At 37.1% G+C, this 22,613-nt stretch overlaps 1 protein-coding gene across 13 annotated transcripts in view; it reads left to right on the top strand.

Annotated features, from left to right (window-relative positions):
* Luc7l2 (LUC7 like 2, pre-mRNA splicing factor) overlaps positions 1–22,613 on the top strand; it is a 54,918-nt gene that overhangs the window by 20,292 nt on the left and 12,013 nt on the right. For 7 of the 13 annotated variants that reach the window (XM_034519233.2, XM_076913521.1, XM_034519231.2 and 4 more), the window contains 5 exons: positions 10,829–10,927; positions 14,518–14,628; positions 16,334–16,477; positions 19,352–19,528; positions 20,071–20,162. In XM_034519233.2, coding sequence (XP_034375124.1) covers positions 10,829–10,927; positions 14,518–14,628; positions 16,334–16,477; positions 19,352–19,528; positions 20,071–20,162 — 623 coding nt within the window. Of the gene's footprint in view, positions 1–111; positions 169–2,669; positions 2,689–10,828; positions 10,928–14,517; positions 14,629–16,333; positions 16,478–19,351; positions 19,529–20,070; positions 20,163–22,613 lie in introns of those variants that run through there. The other 6 variants (XM_076913517.1, XM_076913518.1, XM_076913519.1 and 3 more) reach the window with 2 other exon arrangements.

Here is a 22,613-nt window from a genome sequence, read left to right as displayed (position 1 = left end):
AGGGGTTATAGATTGCATCTTACCACACCTTTTTAAAGTTTTTATATTAGATGTATTTTATATGAGTGTTTTACCTACACATATGTATGCTTGTGCACTACCATGTATTAGTCTGGTGCCAGTGGAGGTCCGGAAAGAGTGTTGGATCACCTGGAGTTGGAGTTACAGGTAAGCCATGTGTAGGTACTAGAAACAAGTTCTCTTAACCACTGAACTGTCTTTCAAGAAGTACCCTTTTAAACATTCTTGAACAACCCCTAAGCCTGAATTTTAAAAAAAAAAAAAGAATTCATAATTGTGTGTGATTGCATGATATATGTGTTTCATGTTACTGCATATGTATAGAGATCAGAGGACAACTTACAGGAGTCAAGTTTTTCCTAATGCCATTTAGATTTCAGACTGTTGGGAGCTGCATTCCACATGGGTGCTGGAAATCTAATTTGGGTACTCTGGAAGAGAAGCCAGTTCTTTTAATCACTAAGTCTTGTCTTGTGTTCTGTTCTTGTCTTGTGTTCTGTTCTGTTCTTTAGTTTTTTGAGAGACAGGATCTTGTGTACTCATCCCAAGCTGGTCTCAAACTTTTTTGTATTGGAGGATGGCTTTGAACTTCTGATCATTTGATCTATCTCCCTGATAAGTATGGTACCACAGCTGTTTTTTTTGTTTGTTTGTTTGTTTGTTTGTTTTTGTGGTGCTGGAGATAACTGGGTATTAGACAAGTTTAAAAACTTAAGACAGTTTCTGTTCTGCTGTGAAGAGACAGCCATGATTAAGGTAACTCCTATAAAGGAAAAAGGCTTGCTTATAGTTTCAGAGGGTTAATCCATTATCACTCATGGCAAGGAGACAGGCCAGAAGATATGATGCTGGAGTGGTTACTGTGAGCTTCATATACATTCTGCACAGGTAGAGACAGAGACTGACAGGGTGCCTTCCTTCAGGCTTTTGAAACCTAACCTACTCCCACTGCCATTTAAACCACTTTAGGTATCCATATCAACTTTTGCAACAGTATAGTAGCCTCATGGGGTTGGGAGTTGGAGCTTGAGGAAGGGAAAACTGTAGCAGGTCAAAACTTGAGCTAGCTGATCAGTAAAATACTTATTATTACATAAGGACCAAGAATTAGTCCCTCACTTTCCCCTGAACCCTGTATATCATTTTATGAGATTGTTTGAGTTTATTAAATCAAACTCAAAAAAGTTACTTTCAAAAGTCTAAGGAAACTACTATGTTCTTTGAGGCTCTTGATTGAAAAGATGCACCATTTAATTGTAGAACAAATCAAATGCATGCTAATAAAAACTTGAAGTACTTTCAAATATACATACAGTTGATTAGCCACAAACATCAAACACTTTGAGGTTCTTCATTGTTCAGATATTTTTAAAAATACAGTGCAAAAAGAATGAATTAATAAAATCCTTTGTCAGGAGAAGCTAGGGAAGACATTCTCACTATATAGACCAACCTGGCCTTAAATTGACATTGATCCACCTGCCTCTGTTTCCCCAAGTGTCGGGATTAAAGGTATTTACCACCATTCCCAGCCAGCCCACTAAAAAGTGATGATTTCTCCTCATTAAGAGAACTTTGGGGCTGGAAAGATGGCTCAGTGGTTTAGAGCACTGACTGCTCTTCCAGAGGTCCTGAGTTCAATTCCCAGCAACCACATGGTGGCTCACAACCATCTGTAATGAAATCTGGTGACCTCTTCTGGAGTGTGTCTGAAGACTGCTATAGTGTACTCATATAAATAAAATAAATAATAATTTAAAAAGAAAAAAAAGGAACTTTGGGTTTGTGGGGATGTGTACTGGCATTTAATCTAGGGCCTTTTCTAAGCATACAGGGAAAAGAGCTCTATACTGAGCTGCATGCCTAATCCTCTTTGTATTATTTTTGAGAAAAGATCTCTGTGGCCCATGCTACCCTTGAACTTATTCTTAAAATCCTTCAGTTCTTCTCAGAAGAGCTGAGATGAATGGTCTGGCCAACCAAGCCCAACTGAGATAACTTTTAAGGGGCTGGAGTGGTTAAGAACTTTGGCTGTGCTTCCAGAGGATCTGGGTTCAGTCTTTACCACCCACATGGTAGCTGGCTCTTAATTCCAGTCCTAGGAGACCCAACACCACCTTCTGGCCTCTGGAGGCACTGCATTTATTTGGTTTACAAGTAGAGTCACACCTGCTCCCCCCCCCCCCCCCGAAAATTTATTTGAAGAAAAATAACTTAACAGTTAAATGTTTTTGCTTGGCCTCTATAGAACCTCTTGAGTGGGTGTTGTAGCACATTCCTTTTTTTTTTTTTTTTTTTTTTTTTGGCTTTTTAAGGCAGGGTTTCTCTGTGTAGCCCTGGCTGTCCTGGAACTCACTCTGTAGACCAGGCTGGCCTAGAACTCAGAAGTCCGCCTGTCTCTGCCTCCCAAGTGCTGGGATTAAAGGCATGCGCCACCATCGCCCAGTTGGCAAATGCTTTTAATTTTAACTATTGATCCACCACCCCAATCCTCCAATCTTGTAAGTTTAGTATTCCAGAGGATTGTAAGTTTGGGGAGAGCCTGGGCTGCATACCAAATTCTAGGATACTCAGGACTACAAGAAGAGACTGGACTTTAATTTTTTTCCCTTATGACCATTGTCTCCTTTAGGGTTTTACTGCTGTGAACAGACACCATGACCCAAGGCAAGTCTTATAAATGACAACATTTAATTGGGGCTGGCTTTCAGGTTCAGAGGTTCAGTCCAGTATCATCAAGGTAGGAACATGGCAGCATCCAGGCAGGCATGGTGCAGGGGGAGCTGAGAGCTCTGCATCTTCATCTGAAGGCTGCTAGCAGGAGTACTGGCTTTCAGGTAGCTAGGATGAGGGTCTTGAAGCCCATACCCACAGTGACACACCTACTCCAACAGGGCCACACCTTTAATAGTGCCACTCCTGAGGCCAGCATATAGAAACCATCATAACCATATAATATCATGTCTTAGGAATTTTTTTCTGATATTTAGGAAAAATACAGGTATATATGTGTAAATTTATTCAAATAATGTATATGGTAAAACTTGCAAATTGAGATGGGTTTTTATTTTTTTTGTTGTTGTTATATTTATTTTAGTAATGTTGGAGTAATAAAACTTTAGTAATACTGGAATTGAGTAGAAGAAGAAATTGAGAGGGGTAAGAAGAGAATCCACGTTAGTGAGAATTTAATGGAAAAAGTAAAGCAAACTCACAGTATTTGTTTTTATAAATGTTACTTGTAGCCATGAATGGTGATATATGCTCATGATTCCAACACTGAGGAGATTGAGACAGATGGATCAGTAGTTCAACCTTAGCCTGGGCTCCATGAGATCTTGTCTTTTCAAAAAAAAAAAAAAAAAAAGAAAAAGAAAAAAAAAAGGAAGGAAAGATCTCTGAAGTCCTACTAGCAAATACAAAACAATGTAGTTATATGATTGAAATATTAAAAATTTTATTGTTGTTTTAAGAGTCTCATTGTATAACTCTGGCTGTCCTTGAACTTGATAGGCAAAACAAGTTGGTTTGGAAGTTATATCAGTTCTCCTGCTTTTGCCTCTGCAGTACTAGTATTACAGTTGTGTGCCACCACACTAGGGTCATATATTATTTCTGCATTAAAAACTTGTGCTTTTTTTCCCTGTTTCATATATAGTGTAAAACAAATCCTTGTCCTCCCTACCTATCACCTGAATATGTCAGTGGACTTATTTTTATCATTACTCTTCTTTCATGTTTTTCATATTTTTCTCTACCTAGAATAGCCACTGTCTATGAATTTGTAACTTGTTAAGTTTATATACATGATTGCCTTAGCATAATGATTTAGCTTCTGAATCCCAGTATGATACCTGTTCTCTGTACTACTTGAATAGGCATGTGTAGTCTTTTTCTAGTCAAAATAATCTCTGAGAGACAAGATGAATCTTAGTCTTTTCAAGCTATCTTTGCTTTTCTCAGGTCGGATACAAACTTTAACCAGATACAGTTTTTAAAATGCTATGATCTATAGGGCAAGGTGGCACATACCTTAATTTAATTCTAGCTCTTGGAAAGCAGAGGCAGGCAGATCTCTGTGAATTTAAGATCACTGTAGTCTACAGAGTAAATTGCAAGGTAGCCAGGGCTATGTAGAGTGAACCTGTCTCTAAATAAATAAGTAATAAAGAGGATTTTGAGTTTGAAGTCAGTTTGGACTAAATAGTGAGACCTTGTCTTGTAAACAAACATACAAGTAAATTGTGAAGGGTTAGAAAAACAGGACTGCTGTTAGTGCTCCCCCTTCATGGATACTTTTTTTAAAACAAAGAACTCTTTTTTTTTTTTTTTTTTTTTTTTTTGTTTTGGTTTTGGTGGGGGGTTGTTTTATTTTATTTTATTTTGTTTTTGTTTTTGTTTTGTTTTGTTTTCCGAGACAGGTGTAGCCCTGGCAGTTCTGGAACTCACTCTGTAGACCAGGCTGGCCTCGAACTCAGAAATCTGCCTGCCTCTGCCTCCCAAGAGCTGGGATTAAAAGCGTGCGCCACCACTGCCCGGCAAGAACTCATTTTTTAACCTTGGTGATTTGCCATTAAGTTAGCCTTCCTTAGGTGGATGGCCCCAGACCCCATGTACATGCAGTGAGAGGAGAGAAGGGCAGTTCTGGAGACATGACGGGAGTAGAAGGAGAATTGGAGTTGGATGTGATGATCAAGATAAACTGCATATGTGCATAAGATTGTCACAATAAAAATAGTCTTTAAGAAAACTACATAACTTCCCTAAAGTTAATTTTAAATGTTAGGATTAGAATTTGTAGGGAAATGTTTTTATTTTAAGCAGTAGTGGTATAATTGAAATTCATACCCACCTCTTGTTATTTTAAAGCTCTGCTCTTTGCATGTCATGTTATGGTTTCTCTAATTTTTAAGCTGAGTTTCAAAGCAAGCATCAAATTTGGATGGTAAGTGATTTTACAAATACAACAAAGGCGGTGGCGCAGCGGCCTAGGCGGCTGCCTATGGAAAGTGAGCCCCGGCGACCTCTCTGTGTGTGTGTGCGTGTGCTCTCTCTCTCTCTCTCTCTCTCTCTCTCTCTCTCTCTCTCTCTCTCTCTCTCTCTCCTCTCCTCTCCTCTCCTCTCCTCTCCTCTCCTCTCCTCTCCTCTCCTCTCCTCTCCTCTCCTCTCCTCTCCTCTCCTCTCCTCTCTCTCTCTCTCTCTCTCTCTCTCTCTCTCTCTCTCTCTCTCTCTCTCGGTTCAAATCCCGCTTCTCCTGTGTGACTCTGCCCGAGGGGGGGGTGGATACAACAAAGGAAGAGGGACTGAAGGTTCAAAATGCAAGGGCAAGATGTTTGTGCTTTAGAAAATAGTGTTGCCTAACAGTGGTCGGTGGAAAGCTATTCATGTTAAACCTGCAGTGTGCTTTCTGTGGTTTGTCTCTGTTCCACTTTCTTCTGAGAGTTACTTACTTTTAGATTACTTGCTGTCTGTACCTTATGTAAATTATCATTACCCACATTTGATGTCTTTCATTCTTTTGAAATTTTAGAATTCCTGTAAGACAATACAAGAAGATAAGTTAGATATTTAAATTATTAAAAGTATAAAGAACATAGATCATAGTGTTACCATCTGCTTTTACCTTTCTTTAGCATTCTGGGTGCTTCCATTCTCTTTCCTTTTATAATTGGACTGTTGTATTTTTTAACTTTATTTTTATTTACTTTGTGTCTAAGAGTGTTTTGTACTAATGTATGCCTGATACCCAAGGAGGTGATCTTCCATGTGGGTACTGGGAGTCAAACCTGAGCCCTTTGCAAGAACAAGTATTCTTAACTACTGAGCAAACTCTTCCAGCTCATGAGTAGCCCAGGCTGGCCTTGAACTTAATTATGATCATCTGTCTTCTCCTTCAGCAAATCCTACTGGCTTGAGCAACCTCGACTATCTATTGATGGTTGTGGTATTCTGGGTTGTTGTAATGTCTTTATATTCTCTTTTACTTCTTTTCTTTATTCTTCTTTTCAATCCATCCTACTGTGTTAATGTTCATATTTTTGAATATATAAACCATTTCCCACAATCCTCTCCTAGAAAGTCATTTGGTTCTAGTTATGTTACTCTTTTTTTTTTTTTTTTTTTTTTTTTTTTTTTAAGATTTATTTATTTCATGTATGTGGGTACGCTGTCACTGTCTTCAGACACACCAGAAGAGGGCACAGGATCCCATCACAGATGGTTGTGAGTCACTATGTGGTTGCTGGGAATTGAACTCAGGTCCTCTGGAAGAGCAGTCAGTGCTCTTAACTGGTGAGCCATCTCACCAGTCAGTTATGTCACTCTATGTTCTCCAAATAGAATATAATTTATTATTCTTTCAAAACAGGTACTGAACATATTGCCTGTTAATCTTTGGTGTGTGTAAATCGGGCTTACTTTTCCTGGAAACAAACTTCATACATACTGATATTTGATAGAAATAACCTTTTATAAGTTGCCTTGAAAAGTTATGAATCAGGCAGTGGTGGCGCACACCTTTAATCCCAGCACTTGGGAGGCAGAGGCAGGTGGATTTCTGAGTTCGAGGCCAGCCTGGTCTACAAAGTGAGTTCCAGGACAGCCAGGACTACACAGAGAAACCCTGTCTCGAAAAACCAAAAAAAAAAAAAAAAAAAAAAAAAAAAGAAAAGTTATGAATCAAGAAAACATGTTCTTTGTTCTTCAACGCTTGTTGAATTATTATTTTTTTGTTTATTTGAAGTGGTTTATTTTCTAAAAAGTTTCAATATTACATACTTTTATAAAACAAATCAAATATATAGCTAGTTGATATTATGGGTAACTATTATCCACACAACATTGAATTAATTAGGTAACACCTACAGTGAACAGAAAGATTTAATGCTATTTTATGGATCTATCTATCTATCTATCTATCTATCTATCTATCTATCTATCTATCTATCTGTATCACTTGTTAAATTATAGTACTGCATGACAGGGAACTTAGCACAAGAAGTGGTAGCTCCTGATATAGGCCTAAGGAGTATAACAGTGATCAAAACTGTTTTTATTGAATTATCAGCTCAGTTTAGTCAGTATATACAAGTAACTACATTGTAATCTTCAAAGTGTTTTCATAAACATCTAATTTGATCCATATAACAGTGAGTGTCCTGGAACTCACTATATGGATCAGGCAGTCTTTGAACTCACTGCGATCCTCTTGCCTCTGCCTTCATAGTGGTGGAATTAAAGATGCACATTGCCATATCCTGCTCATGTATGATATTTTATAATAGGATTCTCTTATATTTTATCCAGTGATTATTATTTATATTACTATCAGTAACTTACTTGGTTTTCAGTTTTGCTGTACACTATTGAAGTAAAATCCTTATGTTTCTGAACATCTAGTTATAATTGGATCTGTTACTGTTCATAGTTTGTGTCAGTGGGGTGTGTGTTGTGTACATGTGTATTAATATACTCTGAGTTTGAGGACATTCAGGGCCACACAGAGAAGCCTTATCTCTAAAACCCCAAAACCCTTAGTCAGCATAACCGAATGGACTGTTGGCACCTGCCCAGCTATTGTGCTATCTACGGCATAGTAAAAAATGTGTGCATCTTTCATCCGGGAACATAATGATCAAAGCCAGAGAAGAAGCTAGGATTTTTATTATTTATTATTACAACAAACAACAAAAGCAAAATTACATAGAGTTCAAATGTCTCATAGTAATGTACATCGCACCCCCACATCCTGTTTCCCCGATAGCTTAGGAGACTAAGGTTGTGGAAATTGTTAACCAAGGTAGGTTTTCCCTTGCATTGACTTTTACGAGGGCAGGGCGTTGTTGGGAGATCCTTTATGAACTTACTTTTTTTTTTTTTTTTTTTTTTAATGCCATGCCTGATACCATGTCAAAGCAGATATGGAAAGAGAATTCAGAATTCTAGAATTCAGAGAAGCTGTCTTGTAATACTTGGTGTCTTGCTAAGTTCCTGGAGAAATGAGGTTGATGCTGAAGATACTGGGGTGCAGATATACCTCATTATAGTTAATTTTAGAAGGACACAAGACTAGTTTTAGTTGCCTTGGGCTTTTGCTGCTGTTTTAAGGTTTTGTTTTTGACTGAGGATCAAATTCAGGGCCTTGTATTTACTAAGAAAGTGCTCTACCCCTGAGCTGAGTCCCCAATTCCAGAAGGTTTGCTTTAAGAATTAACTCTGGTCTGATAGGTATCTTCGTGGATAAAGCACTTGGTGTGCAAGATCGTCAACTAGAGTTCCATTCTTAGAACTCATGTAAATACATGTAGAGGGAGGGAACAAATGGAAATGTACAAGGTTGTTCTTTTACCTCCACAGTCATCCTTTAACACCAACCACCCCCACCCTCATACACACCATGCATACACAAGCAATAATAATGAATGAAAACATATTTTAGAGCAAATTCTGATCTAAGAAGTACATTTAGAAAGATGAGTAGTTGAGACCAGGTATCTTAATACTAAAATATGCATAAAAGCCAAATAAAGATGAAATCAGAGAAGGGAAAGTCAAGATGTAAAGTTATTATCAAAGTATTCATTTAAAACCGGAAATCGATTTGTTATGAGATGGCAGAGTTCAGTTTTAGATCACATTATCTTAGTCATGCCATACTGTAAAACATTCTTATTTTGTTTCTCGTGTGTGTGTGTTTATATATTTTAGGGTGTGTGTATCTTTGTGTATGTGTGCCAGGTATACACAGGTGACTGTCTAAGCATCATATTCCTGAGCTATAGTTACAGGCCATTGTGAGCTGCCTGACATGGACGCTGGGAACTTAGCTGGAGTACTTCGGAAGAGGAGGAGCAAGTGTTCTAAAGAGCTGAGCCATTTTTCTAGCCCCTTAGCTTAATTTTTCTTTCTTTCTTTTTGTTTTGTTTTGTTTTGTTTTTAGAGACAGGGTTTTTCTGTGTAGCCCTGGCTGTTGTGAAACTCACTGTAGACCAGGCTGGCCTGGAACTCAGAAATCCGTCTGCCTCTGCCTCCCAAATGCTGGGATTAAAGGCGTGGGCCACCACTGCCAGGCTTAGCTTAATTTTTTGAGGCAGTGTTTTGTTATGTATATTCTAAGAAACCCATCTGGAGATCATTCTTCCTCAGCTTCCTAAGTACTAGGATTACAGATATACTATGTAGATCTGGTTTAAATGCACAAAGTGCCTCCTCTGCCTTCTAAGCCCTGGGGTTAAAGGCTTATACCACCACACCAAACCTTGACTAGTTTTAGGATTTCTGTAATTCTTTGCTCATACCTAACTATTTGTAAATTTTTATAAATATAAGGTATGATTATTTAAATTTTACCTACTCTATATCAGTTCTTTTAAATCTTTTTAAAAATTATCTAGTGAATGTCTTATCTTTATTTTGGGATACTATGCAAAATGATTGTTCATATATTTTGTTTCATACATATGTAGGTTATTGTCAAAACAAAGTAAGGTTGGCTGAGTCATTTCAGCTTCTATATATACAAGTAGGCTCAGACTTCTGTACAAGATAGTCAAATACTATTCCTGTAGAAATTTCTTTGTTTTGTTAGCTGGTTTTTGTTTTTGTTTGGAGGTAGGAGGGAGAAACTGACTGATAACGGAATCTTCATATCTCTGTGTTTCAAATGCTATGACTGCAGGAGAATTCCACTAAATGTGTTTGTAATACTACTACAATTCTGCTTTCTCCACTCCTGCCTCTTCCTTTCCTCCTTCCCTTACTCTGTTTTTCTTGTTTGTCTGTCTACCATGAGATCCTCTAGCCTGAGACGTTTTAAGATGCATTATTATTTTGAGTATTTTATCTGCATCTATATCTGTACCACATGTGTGCCGGTATTGGATGAGGACATCATAGCAGGAAGAGGGTGTCATACTCCCTGTAACTGTAGTGCAGATCAGTGTTAGCTGCCATGTAGGTTCTGAGAATGGAACCAAGTCCTGTGAAAGAGCAACCAGTGTTCTTAGCTCCACTGAGCCATCTCTCCAGCTCTAGCCGAAGATTCTTGAGATGCTAGGATTATAGATACTTGCTGCCATACCAGCGTTGCTTACTGTTCTTTAGATTCATTTTAAATGCATCCTCATGAGAAACATTTTTCTGGGCTGATGAGATGGCTCAGTGACAACCTGAGTTCAAATCCCCCAGATTGGTGGAAGGAGAGAACCAATTCCCACATGTTGATGATCTCTGTCCTCCACATTTGCACTATGGCAAGTGTCTGTGCATGTGAACAAAGAAAATAAAACAAGAAAGGCTGCCTCATTCCAAAAAGCCTCCCATAGTATTAAGTTTTCATACCCCTCCCCCTCCCCCCTTTTTTGTTTTTTTTTTTTTTTTTTTTTTTTGTTTTTTTTTTTTGGTTTTTTTTTTTTGTTTTTTGTTTTTTTTTTTTTTGGGTTTGTTTTTCCTCTGAGATTTCCTCATGAGTGCAGGCTGATCTTGAACTTGCTATGTATCTGGTCTTGAATTTCCAGTCCTCCTACTTCTATATATACAGTGCTGATAGTATGTATATAGGTCTGTACCACCACATTGAGTTTATGGAGAGCTAGGGATTGAACCCTGGACTTTCTGTGAGTGCCAGATCAGCACTCACCAACCAATTTACCTCCTCAGCTCTAATTGTCTGAAATTTTGTATTTTGAAGGTCCATTAAATGAAGACGTATACTCATTGTATGATGTAGTATATATTCTAAAGAGAACTGTGACAGTGATGAGTTTTAAAATACATGTTTGTAATATATTGTCTTTATTTTCTTTCCTAGAGAATGGATCTTGGAGAATGCTTGAAAGTCCATGACCTGGCATTAAGAGCAGATTATGAAATTGCATCTAAAGAACAAGACTTTTTCTTTGAACTTGATGTATGTGGTTTTACTTTCATGTTACATTGTCTCTTGCAGTAAAATATTTTGAACATGAACTAGTGTCTCTTAGGAAATTCTTAGGAATATATCTTTGTGATTATATGAAGGCTAGTACATAGATAACACACACACACAGATAATACATACCTACACTACCCCAGTGTGTAATACTGAGATGAAACCTAAGGCCTTATACAGAGTAGATAAATATGTTATCACTGATCTAGCCCTAAATTCCAATTTTCAGTATATGAGATTAAATATTCATGAAAATGTATAAAAGTCCTTATTCATAGTAGGCAAGCACTTATCTCCAAACTATCCTGCAGCTTCCAGACTATGTTGGCCATCGCACACACACAAACATCCCCTTCCCCTAGGTCTCTTTGCAGCTCTGGTTGTCTTGGAGGTCACTCTGTAGAACAGGCTGGTCTTGAATTTGGAGATCCACCTGCCTCTGCCTCCCAAGTTCTGGGATTAAAAGGCATGTTCCCGACCCCCTCAACACCCCCCTCCCATGTTTTTAATGTAAAATCATAAAAGAAATAGAAAATACTGTTTAGGTATCCATGAGTTACAAAGTGACTTAATATCATTCTTTTTATAGAAGACTTTCTTGCTGTGTGGTTGTGGAGCATACCTTTAATCCTAGCACTGGTTGGGGTTGCGGTGGACAGAGGCAGATAAATCTTCAGTTCAAGGCCAGCCTGGTCTATAGAGCACTGAGGTCCAGATAACCAAGGCTACACAAAGAAACTGTCTCAAAAGCAAAAACAAAACCAAAAAGAAAAAAATGAAAAAAATGGAGGAGGGAGGAGTAAGAAGAAGATGAAAGAAAGAAAAATTTTTTGTATAAAGAGAGAAACATGAGGCTGAAGAATAAGATGGCTTAGTGGTTAAGAGCACTCTCATTTTGGCTCACAAGCATAATTACAGTTCTAGGAGATCTGATGCCCAATTCCGTCTATAGACATTGTGCATACCATAGATATGTGCAGGCAAAGCATTTATATATATGAAGTAAATACCTTAAAAATAGAGAAATTAAATTATACAATATGTTTTAAAGAACATATTACCTTAAGCTTTTTACATTTTTATGAAATACATGTACATAAGACATAATGGTCAATAAAAATCTTCTGTTCTTTATCGGTGAAATAGGTAATTTTATTTAGTTGAAGCTAGCGATAAATAGATTCTTCTGTCTTCTTTGAACATCTAAAAACTTTTGTTACTGGAAATTAAAACCATCCATAGAAATACATTTAATACTGTGGGCATAAGTTACAAGGAAATCTTACTATTAGTTGAACATTGTTGGATTTGTCTTAGGGTTTTACTGCTGTGAACAGACACCTCGACCAAGGCAAGTCTTATAAAAGACAACATTTAATTGGGGCTGGCTTACAGGTTCAGAGGTCTAGTCCATTATCTTGCTCGAAGCTAGACAGCATCCAGGCAGGCATGATGCAGCCAGAGCTGAGAGTTCTACATCTTCATCTGAAGGCTACTAGTGAAAGACTGATTTCTAGGCAGCTAGGAGGAGGGTCTTAAGCTCACACCCACAGTGACACATCTACTCCAACAAGGCCACACCTCCTAATAGTGTCACTCCCTGGGCTAAGCATATACAAACCATCACAGATAAATTGAGGTTAATTTCAGTCTTTTTACCTTATTGGTAAAAAGTAGTTGAGCCAAAGGTAATTTTTATAGATAATGCTTAATTGTTCTTTTTGGGAGTTTCAGCTATTTATTTTTAAGTAATAGGTTGGATTTTCCCTCTATGTGCTGCACAGTGTTGTCAAGACTATTTTAGGCACTGCTGACAAACAGGAGAATATGAGTGTAAGGGTTTTAATTTGCAGTTTTATGAGTGAAGGTCAATGTGCTGATTGTATTTAAGATCATGTATAATAATGCATGTGTTTTCCAAGTTTGCTAAACATGAGTGTTATCAGCTTTCTAGTTGACTTACATTAACTTTTTATAAATTATGAAAGTTGGCCCCTTTTCTCATGTATAGTGTAAATATATTTTCCTATCTTGCTTTTTGGATAACTGCTTTAGATAGTATTTATGCTGTCTAATCAGTGCTTATAATACCTATTTTATCAATTTGAAAAATCTTCAATTTTGACCTGAAAATAGCTTTTAACTATGGTTTCTTATTCTATGTATTTATTTTCCGTTTTTAGATTTCTTTTGTATATGTATGTGTGTTTGAATGTTTTACACTCGACTGTGCGTCTTTGAGTATATGTTCACCAGGTGCATATCTGGTACCCATGGAGCATCAGATACCCTGGTAGTTACAGATGGTTGTGAGCTGTGTGTGGGTGCTGTGAACCAAACACAGGTGTTTTACAAGAAAAGCAAGTGCTGAGCTCTATATCCAGCCCTTTGGAGGGGTTATTTAAAGCCTTTATGCATCTTGGATTTATTTTGCTATAAAAACCAGGCAGCTACTTCATAGAACCAAAAAATAATTCTTGATAAGTTCACTGTTATTTTTACTACTTTAGGATGCTATCTTTAACTTTATGTAAGGAAATAAAAGTAGATATCAGCTGTGGGCCAAGTAAGTCTTCAAGTGCTTGAGTATATGGTGGGTATCTCATTCAAACCACTACAGTTGAACATTTATTTTTAAATTTTCTTCTTCTTTTTTTTTTTTTTTCCTTTTGATTTTTGGGGGAAAGAATTTCTCTGTCTAGCCCTGGCTGTCCTGGAATTAGCTATGTAGACTAGGCTGGCCCTGAACTCAGAGATCTGCCTGCCTTTGCCTCTCCAGAGCTGAGATCAAATATTCCTCACACTACATACAACTTGTTTGCTTTTTTTTTTTTCTCTGATCTGGGCATTGTTAAGTTTGTTAATGGCATATTTCATCTTTATTGTAATAATTTGAAAAACCTCAGAATACAAGTAATTACCTAAATATCCAGAAATAATAAATCTTATTGACAGTTGTCTTCCATGTTGTGTGTGTGCCTTGTGTCTCTGTTTGTGATCAAAGATTAGCTTGCAGGAGTTGGTTCTTTCCTGTGTATCCTGGAGACGGAACTTTTAGGCTTAGTAGCAATCAAGTCGTCTTGGCTTGGTTGAGACATTTTCTTAGTTGCATTGCTTTGGTTGACTTGACACATGCTGTCATACAAGCTGCCCTTCAGTTTGCCGTTCTTTTTCAGCCTCCCAAGTGCTGAGATGACAGGGGTGTATTTCCAAATTGTTACTGTTTGGCTTTTGTTTTTTTCTATGATACCATAAGAATGAAACTATTTTTATTGTTGTTTTGAGGGTTTGTGGGGGGTTGTTTGCAGTTTGGTGGTTCCTTTTCCTGAATTTTTAGAATTGCTTGAAACCCAGAGCCTCACATGCTAACCCATGTTATCAGCCCTGTGATTTTCTTCTCTTAGGAGGCTGCAGAGGAGTGTTGGAAATTTATTTCAAGGCTTCTTGTGTGATAGGAAAGCATTTCTGTATTTAGGGCTTCTTCCCCTCCCCAAAATACATTGTTTTGTAAAGATTGTTCGGGATAACATTGATTTGTGGCAGTAATTGTTTTATGTTAAATTTTCTAGGCCATGGATCATCTGCAGTCATTCATTGCAGATTGTGATAGAAGAACAGAAGTGTCTAAGAAAAGATTAGCAGAAACTCAAGAAGAGATAAGTGCTGAAGTGGCAGCAAAGGTAAAAATCCCATTAGTTCAAAGTATCAGGGTTTTTTGTTTTATTTGGTTTTGTTATTGTCTGAGATAGGGGACTCTCTTTGTATCCCTGGCTGTTCTGGTGCTCACTTTGTAGACCATACTGGATTCAGACTCACAGAGAGCTGCCTCCCAAGTGTTGGGATTATAAAGTATACTTTAACCTGTTTGCTTCACTCTGCCGATTACTACCACTACGGCCGCCGCCGCCACCTCTACCTCCTCTTCCTTTTCTTCTTCCTCTTCTTCCTCCTCCTCCCCCTCCTCCTCTTCCTCCTCCTCTTCTTCTTTCTTCTTCTTTCTTCTTCTTCTTCCTCCTCTTCTTCATTTTTTTTGTTTTGTTTTGTTTTGTTTTGTTTTGATGTTTTTAAGAACAGTGTCAGACTATGTAACCCTGGTTGGCTTAGAACATACATTATAGACCAGACTGGTCTTAAACTCAGAGAAATAAACTCAGAGAAATCTACCTGCCTTTGCCTCTGAGTGCTAAGAGCAATAAAGGAATGGCACTATGCCAGGCTATAAAATTGTTTTTTTACCTACTCAGATATTAACAACTAATATAACAATATAACTAAAGAAACATTGATAGTTATATATTACTCAGAATTTGTCAGCCATGCATGTATAGTTCTATCATTTTAAAAACTAATATTAAGCCTTTTGTTTTCCCCATTTTGGTTTTTTGAGGCAGAATCTCTAGCCTTGACTGTCCTGGAACACTGTGTAGACCAGGCTAGCATTGAATTCACAGAGATTCACCTGCCTCTGCCTCCCAATTGCTGGGATTAAAGACATATGCCACCAATGACCAGCAAGGATTAGTTTTATGTGTTTTATGTTCATGTGTGTATGTCCAGCATATACATGCCTTGAGCCATGTATATGCCATGATCTTTGAGGAAAGAAATGTCTTAGATTGTAAGAAGTAACCATTATTGGCACACTAGTTTATTAAGATTGGATATTTCTGGGATCTGGAGAGATAGATGGCTCAGTAGTTTAGAGCACTTGCTGCTCTTCCAGAGGACCTGAGTTCAATTCCCAGAACCTTCATTGTAATTCACAACCAATTTAAAGGAATCTAATGCCCTCTTCTGATATGCACGTGTACATGGAGCAGAGTATTTATACAGAAAATAAATAAACAAAAGTAAATAAATAAAAACAAATCTAAAAAATTCTTAAGGAAAAAACCCTAGTTTAAAAATAATTGGATGTTTTTATTAGTTTAAAACTTTGATTTTCAAGTGTGGTGATTTAAAATTGTGTTTGGGAGGCACAGGAAGGAGGATTGGGAATGGAGTCCTTTTTGGTCTGTAGCAAGACTCTTTCTTGTCATGCTTCATAAATGGGTCTTTTATGAGTTTCTGAAATACCTTGTGTATGTTTGTTTGTTTGTTTCTTTCTTTCTTTCTTTCTTTCTTTTTTTTTTTTTTAATTTTACTCTTTTATGTGTATGTGTGTTTTGCCTTCTGTGCATCACCTGTGGTCCTAGTGCCTCTGAAGGCCAAAATAGAGCTTTGGATCGCCTGGAACTGGAATTGCCGATGGTTATTAGCTACAGTGTGGGTGCTAGGAATTGAAACCGGGTTCTCTTGAAGAGCAGCCTGTAATCTTAACCTCTGAGCCACCTCTCCAGGTCTCATACTGTTTTTTATTCATGATCTTTTATTGTTGTTTTCTAGGCAGAGCGCGTTCATGAGCTAAATGAGGAAATAGGCAAGTTGTTGGCCAAAGTGGAACAACTCGGAGCTGAAGGAAATGTGGAAGAATCTCAGAAAGTCATGGATGAAGTAGAGAAAGCACGAGCAAAGAAAAGAGAAGCAGAGGTAAAATTTCTTTTTTCTTTTTTCCTTTCTCTTTCTTTTTGTTTATTTTGTTTTATTTTTGAGATAAGTTTTTATTGTGAGACCCAATTATCCTGGAAAAAGGTAAATTCTAATAGTGGTAAAATGTTAGTGCCTATGCTTTTTAGAGAATATATATTTCACTCAAAATTATTAAAAATTTTATTAAAGGAAATTAAATCACTTTAGAAATACTTAAGCAGTTGCTGTTATGCTGTTGGGTTCTATTTTAAAGTAGTTTTTGGACAATTGGAAGCATCGCTATATTGAAATTTATAACTGATAAATGTAACTAAACTGGTGACCCACAAAAAACAAACACACCTATATACACTGTGCTACTTACTCTTTTCCACAGTGTAGCAGTACAATATGCTATTTTATGGCACAGGTCAATAATCTTATATCATGTAAACAAATTGTTTTAATTGGTATACTCCCTTGTGGTGGTTTGGAAGATAATGGCCCTCCCTCATAGGCTCCTAGCCAGTGGCACTATTAGGTGTGGCCTTGTTGGAGTAGGGATGGTGGTGTTTGAAGACTTGTGGCACTGTGGATGGGCTTTGAGGTCTCAGATGCTTAAGTTATGCCCAGGTGGTTGGCTTACTTGCTCTTTGTGTTACCTCTTCAGAGTTATTTATGCCTACATACTGCCATGCTTCAAACCATGATGATAATGAACTAATCCTCTGAACTATGAGGCAACCCCAATTAGTTTTCCCTTTACAAGAGTTGCTGTAGTTACGGTGTCTCTTCAGAACAAAAGAATTCTAAATATTTTTTTTAATTCTTATATCTCGAATTTAGAATATCTTGGTTTTTAAAAGTACAGATCTGTAGGTGAAATAACTCACAACTATAATCCCAGAAATTGGAAAGCTGAGCAAGAGGATCATAGATTTGTTGAGACCCTGTCTTGAAATAAAGAAAAAGAAGTCAGAAAAATGAAGCCTTTTCATTCAGACATCTTTGGAGTATATTCTATTTTCTTTTCTATTCTGCTCTAGTATTTCTCTTCCTCCATTCTTCATACCAGTGTGGAAAAGCAGAATAGAAGGAAGCAATTTTAGTACCTTCTTCAGCATATTTGTATGTCTTAATGTTGGTGTTCAGTACAGTGCAAGAAGGAAACATTGAGGTGAAGCAGGATAAAAGGGTAAATTTGTCAATGCTCTTTATAACATATATAGTACTCATATCATAGTCAGGACCCTAAGACATCTAGAAAATATTAACGAGAAAAAAAACGGCCTAATGCATGTTAGCTATTTTTTATGAAAATCCTCTTTCTTGGGATTAAACCTGGGGCTTCTTGCAAGCAGGCAAAGCAAGCACTTGACCATTGAGCTGTACCCCATCTTCTTTTGGTCAGGGGAAATTCGAGACAGTGTTTCTTTGTACACCCCTGGTCTGGTTGAACTGGAACTCTGTAGGTTGTTCTCACACTCAGAGATTTGCCTGCCTGTGCCTTATAAGTGCTGGGATTAAAAACGTGTACTTCCACCACCGGGCTTTATCCCTGTCCTTTTAAATTTCCCTTTGAGATGGAACAGGGCCTTAGAAGTTTCTCTTGCCTTTAGCTTGTGATCTCCCTGCCTCAGCCTCCTAAACACCAGTATTCTTTCCTCCCACCCATTCTGACTTGTCCAAAACTTGGTTTTGGCTTGGTATCAGTATAGTGCTAATTTGTAAAACTAGCTTGTAAATTTTCCATTGTTTCTAAAAGTGATATGATGTACTCAGTATTTTTCTCACTTAATTGCTTGATAAACTACCAGAAACCATTCAACGTGAACCATATGTTTTTTGTTTAGCTTTATGGGAAAGTTTAGTTAAAGGTAAATTCTGACCAGGGGTAGGTAGCTCATTCTTGGAGTCAGAGCGTTCAGGAAGCTGAGGTGGGATGACCTCTTTTAGTTCATGGTCAAGCCAACCTGGGCTACAGAGTGAAATAATATCTTAAAATGAATAGCCTAACACAAAAAATTACATTCTTAATTATACAGAATTCAATTTTTTTTTTCCATTTTTAAGTCACTTTGGAAGTTTTGTCTGGTGGAATTTCTATGTTTTTACTTGTTAACATAAAATTACTCAAACTCCTTTTTTAAAAAATGTGTTATTTACCTTAGTTTTATATGCATTGGTGCTTTACCTGCATTTATGTCTACATCAGAGTATCAGATAGTAGATGTAGACAATTGTGAGCTGCCATGTGGGTGTTGGGATTTGAATCCCCGTCCTCTGGAAGAGCAGCCAATGCCCTTAATTGCTGAGCCATCTCCAGCCCCAAACTGCATCTTGTTAAAGTCTGTTCTCATTTGGGAACTTTCCCCTCCTTTCTTTGGCCATGATGATAAATAGTCTACCTCTGACCTGTACATGCAGTTCTTTCTGCATATTTGACTAGCTATATACTTACTGGCTTTATTTTCCTCTTCAGAGAACTGATCTTTTGATTGATAGTAGATTCTATCCAGCTATTTTTATCTATATCATCCTAACCAAAGCTACATAGAGGCTTGGAAAATAAATTATTAACTGCTTCAAACAAAAAACCCAGGATTGTGTTAGTAAAGGAAAGGAGGATAATGGATTGGCAAATTTACCAATGTGTATTAAGAATACCATGTAAATGAAATGTATGAATACAAGTCGTCTGAATCCTGACGAAGATAACCTTTTATCTGATGTTTTGGCATTATAGTGGGGAGTAAAGGGTAGTTTAAGCCTTGACCTCCAACAGAGCTGCCTCTCAAAGGATTTACTATAAAACATTTTATTTAAATATAGTATATTTTCTTATATCCTTTTAAGAACATTTGTGTGAACATTGTTTTTCTTGCTTTTGTTTAGGAAGTTTATCGGAATTCTATGCCAGCTTCCAGCTTTCAACAGCAGAAACTTCGTGTCTGTGAAGTCTGTTCTGCGTATTTAGGTCTTCATGATAATGACAGACGACTTGCTGATCATTTTGGGGGTAAATTGCACCTGGGATTTATTGAAATAAGAGAAAAGCTGGAAGAATTAAAGGTATATTGTTTAAATGAATGCCCCTCATTGTGTCCTCGATAACCTGATTCTTTTGGTCTGTATTAGTTTTCTTTTGGTTTCATTGATAAGGTTTCATTGTGCAGCTCTGCCTGATCTTAAACTTCTGGTAGTCCTCTTGTCTCAGCCTCCCTGTACTGTAATTAGTTAGGTTTTGAATAGTACTGTTTATTCTGATTTGGCAATATTGAGACTCTGTTGACAATGTAGTATAATACTGTTATTATTAATTACATTATTAAATGTCATTAAGGAATGATGTGGTTCGGACTGGAGTTCAGTGGTATGCTTGTCTTTCCTGCTTATAAAAAATGCAAATTATGGTGAAACATGAGGTTTGGCTTGTTTTCTACAATTCTGGAAGACCAACTTGGAAGAAGTTTAGTAATTGTAGTACCTGACAGATTTTTAAATTATATTCATGCTAACTGTACTATGTGGGAAACCAGATATGTTTAAGGTAAAGATAATTAAGAGATTTGCCCAGAAAATTTACAAATGATTTTGTAATTATTATCTTAAAGAGAGTTGTGGCTGAGAAGCAGGAGAAGAGAAACCAGGAACGTCTGAAACGAAGAGAAGAGAGGGAGAGAGAAGAACGGGAGAAACTGAGGAGGTATGTGTACTGAGTCAGAAATAGTGCTGTGTTTGAAACTCAGATCTCCAGCCTAAATGAGGTAGGACTTAGAGATGCCTTTAAATTGATTCTGGACACAGAAAATTTGAAACTTTTGTACTGAAAAATTTTCCTATGTAAGACTATTTTAATAGAAATAATACAGATTCAGTAGCTTGTATTTATGTAAAGTGCTTTAGACCAGAAATGTTTAGAAATTTGGAGGTTTTGAATTTGGGAATTTCAGTAAACAACCCTTAACTGTTTAGCATCTCTTAATTTAAAATCTGAAATGATCTTAAATAAAGAAATCCTAGGTTTTTCAGTATGCTTGGTTTTTTATGCTAGAGATGTTCAGCCTTTAATAAATCTTAGTCAATTAAACTGATGTGATTTCTTTCAAAATTTGTGGAAAATCGACTAAAGGATATTTCATGTCTTCAGGTTGTATGAGTTACATTAAAATCTCTTACTACCCATTGATTAATTCATATTAAGTTAGATTTGTACCTTTATAACACAGAATTATGGCCTTTTCTACTTTTGGTACCATAGTCTTAGACCTTGATACCAGTTCTTGTGTGCCAGGCAAGGACTCCAATGCAAAAGACTATATCTGAGCCAGGTAGTGGTGGCTCACGCCTTTAATCCCAGCACTTGGGAGGCAGAGGCAGGCGGATTTCTGAGTTCTAGGCCAGCCAGGGCTACACAGAGAAACCTTGTCTCGAAAAACAAAAAAACAAAAACAAAAAGACTATATCTGTTTATTTTATACTTTTTGAGGAAAGATTTGGGAGTTTTTGTTTTTATATTAAGCTATTATTATTTTCTCAATTGTAGGAGCCATATTTTTTTATTTATTTATTTATTTTAGTTTTTAGTTTTTTGTTTTTTTTTTTTTTTTGAGACAGGGTTCTCTGTATAGTCCTAGCTGACTTGGAACTCACCATGTAGACCAGGCTAGCCTTGGACTTATAGACCTCCTTGCCTCTGTTTCCTGAGTACTGGGATGAAAGGTGTGTATCACCATTAACTTGATACAGCTTGATAATACACACATCTGCTTATATTGACATTGTTAAATTTAGTTATTTTTCATATTTAATATGTTTTAACATCTTAAGTCGCTTTTACCTATTGGCAACTAAAATTACATGGCATAAATGTGACAACATTGTTTTATAACACCTGTTCAGAACTTTATAGTAGACAGTCATGCCACAAAGAAATTTATCTCTTCTGATTTTTAGTGTTCCCTGATTGTAGTACATTTTTGATACTTTCTCTCAGAGTTAACATATGTCTCAAAAATAATTAAAATCTTTTATTGGTCATGTTAATTTAAAAGCTCTGAGCATGTTACTCTCAGTTTAGGCAAACTTTATTTTGTAATTCCTAACTTTGTGTGTGTATGTGTATCTCCCTGCCTGCCTGCCTGCCTGCCTGCCTGCCTCTGTGTCTCTGTATGTGTATGTCTGTCCATTTCACTGGCTCCGGTGCTGGATTTAGCTGACAATCTTTTTCACATTAAGGGCAAAACCATATGGTGCTGTTTTGAGAAATCCTTTGTTTCTCTCTTTTTCTCATTGTCTTGGTTCTTCCCCTATCTCTCTGTGTTTTCTACTTAGCAAATTTTACTCCAGAACTTATCTCTTTGTTAGTGTATGCTGAGGTTTTCCACACCATTCCAGTTTTTTGTTGTTGTTATGTGCTGTGCATCTGTACCCTTTTGTGCATATGTGTATGTATAAGTCAGAGGACTGTTCTCTGTAACTGTTTTTTTGCAATTAATTATAAATTTATTGTTGATATCACTATTTTTGTTGAGACAAGTTTTCTCTATATACCCCTGGCTGTCTTAGCACTATATAGATTAGACTAGCCTTGAACTCATGGAGATATGCTTGCATCTGCCTCTTGAGTTCTAGGATTAAAAGTTGCATACCACATCTAGATTACTTGCTTGTTAAACCCAGGTCTTGTATAATTCAAGCCAACTGCCTAAATGCATAGATTTTAAGTACTTGTCACTATGCTTGGTCCTAGGTTGGTCTTTCTAGGGATATTGTTCAGTAGTCTAGTATTTATAATAGTGTAGATAGCAATTTAAATAATGTTGGAATTTTCAGTTTAAGATTTGATTGAGATAGTCAAATGACCTCATATTTTTTGTAGGACTGCAGTATTTGTAGATGGTAGGAAAGTTGATTACCTCTTAATCCTTTTTCTGACTACCCTGCCCTGGGATTACTGGGCCTGAGTTTCCCCCTCAGTGCCAAGGAGGTAAGCCCTGACAGCATTTATAGCTCACCTAATGTGTACCAGGTAACCTTACAGCCCCTTGAGTGTAGCAGTGGTCAGGGCAGACCTAGGCTGTGTCCTCAGAGGTAATTGACTCTTAAAAAATGACAGGAACTGGGGCCTCTGGGGATGAAAGACCAGGAGTAGTGC

This window comes from Arvicanthis niloticus, chromosome 15 (genome assembly GCF_011762505.2).
Source record: "Arvicanthis niloticus isolate mArvNil1 chromosome 15, mArvNil1.pat.X, whole genome shotgun sequence".
Lineage (NCBI taxonomy): Eukaryota > Metazoa > Chordata > Mammalia > Rodentia > Muridae > Arvicanthis > Arvicanthis niloticus.
The sequence above is the reverse complement of the archived record's forward strand: the minus strand, read 5'-3'. Positions and strand labels throughout refer to the sequence as shown.